The 12,211-nt window shown below is 31.7% G+C and overlaps 3 protein-coding genes and 1 non-coding gene across 4 annotated transcripts; 1 reads left to right on the top strand and 3 right to left on the bottom strand.

The window, feature by feature from the left end:
• Window positions 1-1,208, bottom strand: LOC146940189 (protein PHOSPHATE-INDUCED 1-like). The gene has a single exon (XM_085753828.1). The coding sequence runs from the start codon at window positions 1,132-1,134 to the stop codon at window positions 184-186; it is 951 nt and encodes a 316-aa protein (XP_085609954.1). The 5' UTR covers window positions 1,135-1,208; the 3' UTR covers window positions 1-183.
• A 2,945-nt stretch (window positions 1,209-4,153) lies between these two features.
• LOC146940188 (uncharacterized) lies at window positions 4,154-5,811 on the bottom strand. The gene is made up of 3 exons (XM_085749853.1): window positions 5,402-5,811; window positions 4,982-5,114; window positions 4,154-4,165 (listed from the first exon to the last, which is right to left on the bottom strand). Exons 1-3 carry the CDS (start codon window positions 5,809-5,811, stop codon window positions 4,154-4,156), a joined length of 555 nt encoding a protein of 184 aa, XP_085605979.1.
• A 17-nt stretch (window positions 5,812-5,828) lies between these two features.
• Window positions 5,829-6,194, bottom strand: LOC146940187 (uncharacterized). The gene has a single exon (XM_085749852.1). The coding sequence runs from the start codon at window positions 6,192-6,194 to the stop codon at window positions 5,829-5,831; it is 366 nt and encodes a 121-aa protein (XP_085605978.1).
• Window positions 6,195-10,870: 4,676 nt separating this feature from the next.
• Window positions 10,871-10,955, top strand: TRNAM-CAU (transfer RNA methionine (anticodon CAU)). Its single transcript is given in 2 exon segments — window positions 10,871-10,908; window positions 10,920-10,955. It is a non-coding gene; the product is annotated as a tRNA-Met (tRNA).
• Window positions 10,956-12,211: the final 1,256 nt, after the last annotated feature.

Genomic DNA, 12,211 nt, shown 5'->3' with positions numbered 1-12,211 from the left:
TACTAAAACTAGTACCAATATATTTTTAAAAAAGCAAACAAAAGTGCATTTGCTTGTTTATCATTACAAAATCCGCATAATCAAAAAATTATAAAAAAAATTAAATGAATTAATCCTACATAATTTCTTATTTGTACAACAACATTCTACACTGCCAGTGGAAAGTAACTATTGCAATGTTCTTCAAACAAGGGTTGAGCAAGATAATGTAGAAGGATCATACAAAGCAGGAAGAAGATACTTCCTTCCATTATCACCATGAGCATTGAAACTAGCACCAGTAGTAGAATCAACAAGCAAATCACCAGCATAACCAGGGTAAGCACCTTTACCATAAACACCAGGACAAGCTGAAGCAGCTTCAAGAGGAGCTTCAGAAGGACCTTGAAAGTAACCATTACCAAAAGGGTTTGTTGCTGTTCCAGCTAAAAGACTAGCCAAATTTATCACCATTCCATCTAGTCCAACATCGTTGTTTGGTGCAACCAATGGTGCGCTTTGTGGACCGTAAATAGGTTGGTGAAATGGCCAAGCACATAACCCTGGACACTGTGTTTCTGAGTTACCAACCCAAATGTAAGCAAATTTTGCAACCTTACCTTTTCTGGATTCCATTGAAGAAGAAGAACCGTGTGTGCCACATCGGTCCATACAAAAACGTTCTACAGAAACATCAGCAGATGTTAGTACAACGTTGATGGAATCTTTGTGTTCACCTTTGGAAGCTAATTGGATAATGTTTTTGTTTGTTAAGGATTTTCCTAATGAGTAATTCTCATCAAGAATTTGCTTGTTTAGGGAAAGTGAAAGCTGTGTAGATTTTTTCTTTGAGGTGAGATGGTAGTATTTTTCAGTGGTTTTCCACCATGCTGAAACTGAAGGTTGGTTTGGTTTTGAAGATGGTGAAGAAAGTGAGGTAAAAAAATCATTGATTATAGCTTTTTGTGATGGTTTAAAGTTACCATACCATATTAAATTGACTGAGATTTTACCATAGAGTAATGGACCGTTGTGGTAATGAAGAAGCTGAGATTGGTCTTGAACAAGTTCGTTCAAGTTTCTAGCAGCTGAAGAAAGGTAAAAAATTGAGATAAGAAGAAAAAATTTGAGAAGAGATTGAAAATTGGAAGCCATTTTTAAAATTGTGAACTAAAAATGCAACGGATCTTTTTGTAAGAAGATTGATGGGAAATGTAAGAAGATTGTGTGATTTGAGGGTGTGTGAAGAGAGGTTTATATAGTGGTAGCCCAGGTGGGGTATTAAATTGTGGATTTTTTTTTATTGATTAAAATTTTAATTTTTTATTTAATTTTAACTGTGGAAAATTGTAAATAGTGGTGAAGCTTGGTGAGAAAGAGTGAGTAATTAAAGAGTGACTTTTATGCGTGGGAAGTGGTTAGCCTCACTGGCATTTACGAGCCACGGCTTGTCCAGTAAGCAAGATCAAGAGGGACCCTTATTCGGTACACTGTTTTTTAAATATTCTCACGTGTAAAATCTCAAGTGTTTTACACGCGCAGATATTGAATGTGTATTTTGACTATTTTTGAAGAGGCGTGAGAAGCAAGTGATTGAAGTGAGGTGGGGGAGTGATGTAAAAGAGATGTGTTTTAGAGAGACAAGGCAGAAGAAAGTGTAAACCTTTGTGGAAATAAGTGAAGGTTTTTGTGGGGGTAGCTATGTGACAAAAGCATGACAGCTTTGGCCAGTTGGATTATTTCAAACATGGGTTTTAGGTGGTGTAATTGTCAAAACTAACCTTATGAACGGATAAGTTCAATGAAATATGAAAGGGACATTGAGGGTAGAATAGGGAAAAGATGGGTGAAATTATGGAGAGAGACGTTGAGAGGGGTGACAGACTGGAATGGTGTGTAAATTTTAATTTTATGGGGAAGAGCGTATGGATGAATAGATACACAACTGGCACACATTCAATTGGAGTTTATGAATGAATGAATATATTTCTAGAGGTATCCGAGGAAGCACGTGATGTTAACCTAAACATCAACCCCTTAGCACGTGACCGAACATACTGTGAAATGGATTACTACTACATTCCACCTGTATTGCATGATGACTTGGCAACTACCATACGCCACTGCGTTTCATTACATGCAAAGGTTATTTTCACAGCCCATTGCGTTTCAGCTTAGTAGTGCTTCAATTGGATATAGATTACAATTTAGTCATTTTTTAAAATTTGTTTTTGTTTTGTTCAATTTATTTGGTTATTAATGGATTGAAATCTGGATCCAACTGAAGTATGTGCTTGTTGATACGTTTTATTAATCAAGGAAAACGAAACTTAAAGTCATTTAGTTTGTTTTAATAAAAGCTTTTAAATATTTGATTTTGAAATCCTAACAATTTTGATTTAGTTTATATTGATTGTAAAATCATATTAATTTTAGGAACTTAATGTCGTGTTCAAGTGTGACTTATATGTCCCACATTAGATAGAAAGTGGAGGTTGAGCGCACCCATTAATTAATTGTCTTAAGATTTTAGGTAAGAGTGTGGTGTCTATCTTACTTGTGTGGTTGATTTACAGTGATCCCCTACCTTCCCTCGTGATCCAACAGTGGTATCAGAGTCGAGGTTCGACGAAGGGTTCAACTAAGTCCTTGTGTCGACAATCTTCCTAACCTGGTGTCCAGGCGGTGGGTTTCAGTGTGTTAGAAGCAGCAACGGCGGTACAAGCAATTGTGTGTGGCGATTAAAGAGATTCCGCTTAAGGAGGGGGTGAGCATGATGAATTGATGGACTCGCACTTGAAGGAGAGATTGTTGTGTGCAAGTGTGAGTTATATGTCCCGCATCGGATAAAAAAGTGTAGGTTGAACACTTTATAAGTTAAAAAAAAAACAATAAATTCGTTGTGTTAAGGTTTTGGGTATCTGTCTGGATGTGAGAGGTTCCCTGAACTCTCCTCGTGACTCAATGCTTAATTTACATTTGATTGTTTTTACATTTGATTGTTTTATGAGTTAAATATTTTGAGTTAAATATTTTTTTGTCCCTATAAATATATCAGCTTTGTTTTAATCCCTCTAAAAAATTACATTTGATTGTTTTATGAGTTAAATATTTTTTTGTCCCTATAAATATATCAGCTTTTCGTTTTAATCCCTCTAAAATTTTTTTTTAATCCCTCTAAAAAATTTCTTCAACTTTCAGTCCCTATATAATTTTCAATCACTACTTCTGGTCTTTTTTTTTAAGTTAATTTTTGTACTTTTAATGAAATTGTGCAGGAATGTGTAGAATATTGTAAAAATATTTCTCGCAAAAATTAGAATTTTTTTAACAAAACACAAATTAAATATGAAATTTTAACCGTCAAAAATATAAAAATTCATGTTTTGTTAAAAAAAATCTACTTTTTTTTGAGAGATTCTTATAATATTATGAAAAGATACTTATAAGATGGAAAAAAAATTAGGGACTAAAAGTTGAAGAAATTTTTTAGAGGGTTAAAACGAAAAATTGACATATTTATAAGGTCCAAAAACATATTTAACCCTTATTTTATTTTATTAAAGAAAATGAAACTTAAAGTCTTTTTGAAAACTTATTTTATATGCTTAATCCATTTGAGTTGGTCTGATGGTGTTGACTTGTGACCTTTAATCTGTTTATCTCAAGGTCTAATGTTTGATTCTCCTTATGCTAATTTGGTAGACTAGTTTGGTTTCTTCAAATAAAAAAATGTATATTTCTAAAAAAAATTGTATCCAAAATCATAATTGATAAAGAAAATAATTTACTATTTCTTATATATAAAATTAATAAAATGTGAAGCGAAAGTATAGTAATAATTATTTTTAATAAAGAATTTAAATACTTTAATATGAAATAAACTTGGAGTACATATATATTATAATTTTTTGAAAAACTTTTGAATACATATTATAATAGTGGTAAAACTTCATTTTTTTTAAAAGAAATGTTAACGAATGCCTCCATACCACTTTTTATGAAAATTTATAATATTTTTTTTTTTTTAAGAATAACATGTCAATCTTAAATACAGAGTTTTTGAAAACACTTGTTAGCAAACTTTTTTTAAAAATGTCATGTTGCAAGGTGGGATAAGACCTTAGTCTCACACTAGATTTTAATTATTTTTTTTTTTTTGCTGATAATGATCTCACAAATATAGCTGTAGTAGAATATTAAAAAGTCATGAGTTACGATAAACTAAACAAAGAATCTTGCCCTTTTTAGCAACACATAAGCTACTACTACATAAAAAAAAAAAAAAAAAAAAAAAAGCTACTACTACACCCACACTCTTTTCTGGTGGAAAATGTAGTTTAATTTTTGGGTTTTGAAGAAAAATATACACTCTTTTGCCCCCTAAGTATAATTGTTTTATATTTTTGTCCTTCATTTAACATTATTTGCCTAGTCAAAGTAAGCATATACCATGTGGATTTATTTGATGCTGATATGGATATATATGACTAGAAAATATGTGACCTAAGATGAAAATTGTTATTATATACCATGTTCAAAAGAGAGTGTTGCTAGCATTTCTCTTATATATAAAGACTAATAAAAATAGATATAAGCATATTCCTAAGGTGGATTCAATTTCATTGCCGACGTTGAGCATTTGAAATACAACTCATATAACCTTCTTTTTTTTACAAATCTAACTTTTTTTTATTATTATATACGTTGATGCTATTCAAGTTGTAATATATTGTATGATATAATAAAAAATACAGAATTATTCTTCAATAAAAATTGAATAAATTGATCCAATTGAAGTTGTTTAATCATTAATTCCATCAAAAGTGTATGTGTTCAGGTTCGCTCCATGAACACAACTTAGCCATCTTAGAGAGTACATATTAGCCATCGTACAGAACTTATTTTCTGCTAAATCAAATAAGCGACTAAACCGCCTACACAAAGGAACATTACCTAACAACCTATCATACCAAAATAAAGTGTTTGTTCCATCCCCTACCTTTCGCGCCACCCTCTCCACAAACCAGCCCCCATCGTCGACATCCACTCCGTTCCTAATCTTCTCTATCTCCCTCCACCAAGAAGAAACACTCTGGCCTCCAACCTCCAACCTCCCAGTCTCCTCACCATACCTCGCAACCAACACCTTATACCAGAAACCTCATCTATCAACCAACAACCTCCAACACCACTTACCTAACAACGCAAGATTAAACTCTCTCAACTGCCTCACCCCTAGACCTCCATACTCCTTTCGTAAACAAATAGTATTCCAAGCGATCCATGGTATTTTCCTATTATCTTCACTCCCTCCCCAAATTTTTTTTTTTTTTTAAAAATAGATTCAAGGGAAGAAATTATACCTGACGGAGCCTTAAAAAAGGAAAGGGTGTAGACAGGTAGATAGGCCAGGACGAACTTGAGAAGAACTAAACGACCCCCGAAAGAGAGGAAACGACTTTTCCACCTCGACAATCTAGACTTTATGGTATCCAAAACAAGCTCCCAAAACACCAATCTCCGAGGATCACCTTCAATTGAGAGGCCTAGATACGTAAATGGCACCTTTCCCACTTTACAATTCAGAATTGATGCCGCCTCATTCATCCAAGAATCCGCAATATTAATTCCAACCAATAAAATTTTATGAAAGTTCACTTTCAGTCCAGACATCACTGCAAACAAGGACAAAACCGCACACAAGGCATGCACATTGGCCCAACTATTGACACCTAATAACAACGTGTCATCAGCAAACTGAAGATGGGATACCACGGCTGAATTTGTCTTACCAACCCCGAAACCAGTGAATAAATTATTTGCAACCATCGATGTCTTCATAACATTCAATCCCTCGGCCTCCAGTAGAAAAAGAAAAGGAGATACGAGTCTTCTTGACGCATACCCCTCTTAAGAGGAAACTCATATGTAGGGCTGCCATTAACTAAAACTGAAGCAGTAGTTGTAGTCACGCATTCTTTAATCCATTTCCTCTCATATACCGAGAACGCCATTTTACACATTACTGCATCCAGATACCCCCAGTCCACCGAATAGTAAGCTTTTTTAAAATCAATTTTAAAGAGCATCAGCTCCTTCTTAGACTTACGGGCCTCATCTACCACCTCATTAGCAATAAGAACTCCATCAAGAATCTGTCTATCTTTTACAAAAGCCGTCTGAGTCTCCGAAATAACACTCCCCACAACCATTCTCAGTCGGTTAGCTAACACTTTTGACAAAATTTTGTAGAGACAACCAATCAATGAAATAGGCCGAAAAAAATAATATTATAATTTTAGTTGTCATCATTTTAAATTATACCTTAAAAAAAAATCACTTTAAATTATAGAGACATGCATTCGTCTAACAAAAGTCCATGTGGCAAGGGTAACCTATTGATTATGTGATTTTTTTAGACCATTGAGGTCACCTTAAATTTGCCATGTATACTTTATTTTAGACACGTGTTGCTATAATCAGGGCTGTATCTGAGGCATAGCGAAGAGGATGACCGCTCTAGGCCTCAAAAATAAGTAAAAAATTTGGGTCCAATTTTTTTTAGAGGACTATTAGGCCCTAAAAAAATTACTTAGTTTTTAAAGGGAGATGTGCTTATTAGTAATTGGCTTAGTTTCTATTTATTGTTTATTGTGATTGTTATAAACTTAGTTAAAAAAGATATTATAGATTTGCGCTAGACTACCAAAATTTCCGAAACGGCTCTAACTATAGTTAAAACTAATGACTAAGACCATCCACAATGCAACACTCCATTTGGGTGCTTAAACGGATCCCGATTGTACACGTCATTCGTTTTATAATTAATACTTGATAATTTTAAAATAGTATAGAGAAAAAAAAATAGAATTAATTGCACATGTGGGACCCATAAGTAATATGAGAGAGATTGTGCCTATAAAAACACTCGTATCTATAAGCACCATATTAATTGATGTCACAATGAGGGTGCCTATTTAGCATGGTGCTAAATAGAGGAAGAACTCCATATCCCTACCGTAGATGGTCTAATATTTATAGCAAAAAATGTGGAGACGAAAGTTTGAAGCAAATTTCAAAACAAAAGTAATATATAGAGACGAAACATATTTAACCCCTGTGCTCCTATTTAAAACTAGATTTGCTTGTAAAATAAAAAAAATCAAAGTTATTGTGCAATGTATAAGTCCCATTTATAATTGATTGAGTCAATTTTGAAGTTTAGATTGAATCAAAAAGCAAGAACATAAAATAAAAATGACACTTCGTTTTTTATCATTATTTTTGGATGTATATTGAATTCGATTGATTTATGTATACAATGGATGAAAAACTGCTTATTAGTCACTAATTACATCAACTGATTCAATGTACAAGAGAAACTACTGTCGTGAATTCGGTGTGCATCCATTTGTTAACTAAAATTTCAAATATAACAAAAATATGTTCCTAAAAGAAGACTGCGTGAAAACTCACGGTCAAATCATAAAAAATAAAATAAAAACTGTGTTAAAACTAACAATCAAAACATAAAAGAAATAAAAAAATACAAAAAAAAAAAAAAATTAAGGTGGAGGATAGTGTCAGTCCAATTCAAACTCAGAATCTCTCATCCAAGGTTTATCTTTGGGGAATTAGTCACTTTAATCCCTGAATGGGAAATGAGTAGTCACTTTAATCACTGAATGCAGAGAAATTGCAAAACAGTCCCTAAATGTAAACTCTGTTAGTCAATTTCATGGACTAAAGTGACTAACGGAGTCTACATTCAGGGACTAAGTTGACTAATGAAGTCTGCATTTAGGGACTAAATTGACTAACAAAGTCTACATTCAGAGACTATTTTACAATTTATCTGTATTTAGGGACTAAAGTGACGACTCATTTCCTATCCAAGAACTAAAGTGATTAATCTCCCTTTATCTTTTTATCATTAGATCATACATTTGAAGTTCAAAACACATATATAATTAACAAAAAAGTCATTATGATAGAATTTATACACACATATTTTTTTGGAGGAAACAAAACCATACTTATTTTTGTAAAAAAAAAAATGTTTAAATGTGTGTATAAATTCTATTATAATGATATTTTTTAGGGGAAAAAAAGGTGATTCCCCAATGACAATTTTTATGAGTAAATTACGAGTTAAAATTCTCTCCATTTTTTATCTTCTCTATTTGCTCAATTACCAAAGTTTTGGTGTATAAATAGTCAATTAATGTCTTTAATTCTAAAAATGTGTGCATTTATATAATTTATTTATTTGAAAACAATAGTAATGGAAATTGCTATTTAACTATGGAATGGAGAAGATGTTAACTCGTAAATTACACTACTCTTTTTTTGAAAGAAATTTGAATCACATTTTTTCACTTGAAAGAAATTAAATGGTTAGATGTTTTTTTATCCTTATAAATATTCAAACTTTTCGTTTTAGTCCTCATAAAATTTTTGTTAGACTTTTAATCTCGTAAAAAAACTTTTCAACACTTCTAGTCCATATTTTTAAGTCAACTCATGTCTAAATATTATATTTTTTAATGAAATTTTTCAAAAATAGGAAGAATATTATAACAATCTCTCCCAAAAGAAATTAGAGTTTTGTAAAAAAACATGAATTAAATATAAATTTTAATGTTTTTGGTGCTAAAAAATTCATATTAAATTCATGTTTTGTTAAAAAAAAATTGGGAAATATTTTCATAATATTCTACACATTTCTAAAAAATTTCATTAAAAAATATGAAGGTTAGACATGAGTTGACTAAAAAGTAGGGACAAAAATTGGTGATGGAAAAATTTTTAGGGATTAAAAGTCTAACAAAATTTCTAGAGTGACTAAAATAAAAAGTTGATATATTTATAGGGACCAAAAACATATTTAACCCCAAATTAAACTACTCATTTTACCATAGAATTTATTTCGGTGTTAGGGTCGGGGAAAAAAATTCACACTCTATCTATTTTTCTTTTGCACAAGTAATATTTTCATCTTTTGCTAAAAAAAAAAAAAGTAATACTTTCTTAGTTATTGACTTAAATGAACGTAGATCTCACTTAATATGAGTTTCATTCGTATGTGGTGAATACTCATTCCTCAAATTGAAAGATTTGCCAGAATTTCGTATGAGTGAATATGCTGCTAATACTCCTGCTTTATTTAATTCAGGTCGTCTAGGATATACTATATTTTAGTTTAGTTTTTTGTTACCTCCTAGGCCATACCAAATTAAGTGTCTTTGATAAAATAAAATAAAAATATTAAGCTGATAATTTACCATTTAACAACAATTATCTTCTCCTAAAAAAAACACAATTATCTTGTCCATTCACTCTTCATATAGGTCAGGTACATTGCACCTGTGAAATACACAGCTTTGATTAATCTACGCACCAGCTAGTATTAAATCTTAAATGGCCATCCATAACCTAAAATCACGAGAACAAAACTATGATTGATGTAATCTTAAACATTAACAATACTAAGGTTTTATTCACGTGGAATGGTCTGTTCCATTTAATTTTTAAAGTGAGTTCTACAGAGACATGAAATTAATAAATATTTGCTTGGTGTCCGCTTACAATGGCCTAAATTCCCGATAGTCGCAAAGACAGCTCCCGACACTTGTGATGGTGCATTCACCTCTGGATTGAGCATGGCTTGATTCCAATTTTGGAGACAAGGACCTTAGGTTAGATAAATAAATAAATTAATAAGTAAATATAATATCAATTGAACAGGTCCCACGAATCTAACGTACTAAACCACATAAATTCAAACTCACACTCCCCCCTTAGACCTTAGTCTCATAATGTAAATTGATTTAGTAAATAACACATGAAAGATTTAATTTGTATATATATCGATGATTCAAAACATTTTACACATACATGATACATCTAGATCATGATACAACCTTTTTAGGTTAGTTCATAAAACTTCTCTAAAATTATCTACTTGGTGCAATTTAATTGAATGTATGTCTAAAAAAATCTATTTGATTATTCCACTACATGCAATATTATAATAGATTTTGTAATAATCCACGTAGCAACTACCTACACCAACTAAATTCACCCTTTCTACATCGTTTAACATCATACGTGCAAAAATAACTATATAATGTACTAAAATGATCCAATAATTCACTATAATTATGTCAATACAAATATACAATGAATTCCTCCCATTGTCAACAAGTTATTAGAATACAATATGAGAAGAGAAATTACTATGAATTAATAAAGAGTGGTAGTAAATAAAGTGTTAGAATACAATATTGATGATGATATAAAATGTGATATTTTAATTTCTTTTAAAAGAACTTACACCTCATGTGATGTAGGGAAACATTAATTAACAAACACCAATGACACGTCTTAAATTTTTAATTATTTTGTGTAGTAACTTCAAGCTTTGACTCAGTTGCATGTACTCCATAATAATTTCACAACAAGAAAACACAAAGAACTAGTCTCTCTGCCTAGAATGCGCATATTTTCCCCTTGAATTAATGTTCGGTGGAATTTAAGATAGTTTTTATTAGAGCTAGCGTGGTAGATAATTTGGGAAGGTGTTACCTTCTTGACCGAAATAATTCAGTGTATATATGCCCATGTTTTCAAGTTAGGAGTAACTCCCAATATATGGCAACCATGTATGTCTCTATCTTTGCCTTTAATTATCCTATCCGCTAAGTTAGATGCATGCATATTTCTTAATTAGGAGTTTACTAGTAGTAGTACTACACAGGAAGCTGAAAGGAAGGCTCCTAAAGTAGAAGTCAATATCAACTTTGACGATTCCTGTTTTATATAATCCAAGTGAAAAAAACTTATAAATTAGATATATAACTTAGCTTATTGTTTCCAATAGCATCAAGGGGTGGTGGCGCAGTTGGCTAGCGCGTAGGTCTCATAGCTTCTGAGTAATCCTGAGGTCGAGAGTTCGAGCCTCTCTCACCCCACAAATTTTTTTTTTCTCCTGCATAGTTTTGTCCCAAAATAATATCCAGTTTACACGAAACAAATGGACCATGGGAGGCCCAAACCAGAAACTTATTTTTTCTAATTTTCTTTCTACACCTAACACACAATCAAAATGATAAAAGGCAATTCTGAGCTAGAAAGCATAAAAAAATTTAACTCTATTGAGAAATTAATCCCATCAAGATGAATTTGACCCCTTTATTATAAGCTCATGATACTTTTTTTAAGGCATTGATTTATGCTACCAAAATTCTATTGAATTGAATTAATCATACAATATTTGAAACTCTATATATGGAATTATCTGCTTGTTTCTTATTCTCTTGTAGCCTAACTATTTAAATTTGTTACTTTTTCCGAGTCCATGTTTGAATTCTAGCGAAGAGATGTGATCCTATGTTGATACAAACAAACTCAATCTGATTTGGATGGCTATAGAAAAACCTCCTGAGAATTTAAGATGAGGAAATAGATTTAATTTCATTGATGATTATATTTTGGAAACTACAAGATCTTATATAGACAAGAAGAGTATTCTAGATCCTTCCTAATCTATTCATAACAAACTGGTGAGTTATCAATTTTCGAAAAGACTAGAATAAATGAGTCACTACCGTTACATATTGACAACACAGTCATTTCACTTCTTAGAGCATCTACAATGCTAGAACTAAAATTATGTTCTTCACTAATTTTTTGTGGGTCCAAAGTTGCCAGCTGATATTTAAGATCACTTCTCTATTTTTACTCCAATGGAAAAAAACAATGTAATATGTTCTTGTTTTAGTTTAAGTGGGCCTTGTATTTACTTTTTAATTTGTATGTTGTGCTTGATTATTACTTTTCCCACCTATAGGATTCTCGCGCGCCCTGCGTTTTTTCTAAAAATGCCCTTGTGCAGTCTGGATTTTAAAATCCGGATTTGTGTTTACTATTTTGGATTTTATAATCCGGACAATTCTTATGTATAATCAGTCATCAGACTCTCACATTTCAGCAGTTTTGAGTTTTGCTTTTAAAAACAACAAAAAAACTAAGTAAAAAAAATGCTAAAATCCTGTCAAATAAAATCATAAAAATATAAAAATACCACCAAAAAATTCTAAAAATCAAATAAAACTAGTGCAAATTTTTTCGGATTTTTCAGAGAATATGAATAATTAAAAAAAATGAAAAATGGGTATAAACGATGGAATTTTGGATTTTGAGGGGCGGAGTCCCATATGAAGTTCCT

Source organism: Medicago sativa, chromosome 3 (genome assembly GCF_051527215.1).
Source record: "Medicago sativa cultivar Bolivia chromosome 3, Bolivia_mono, whole genome shotgun sequence".
Taxonomy (NCBI): Eukaryota; Viridiplantae; Streptophyta; class Magnoliopsida; order Fabales; family Fabaceae; genus Medicago; species Medicago sativa.
The sequence above is the reverse complement of the archived record's forward strand: the minus strand, read 5'-3'. Positions and strand labels throughout refer to the sequence as shown.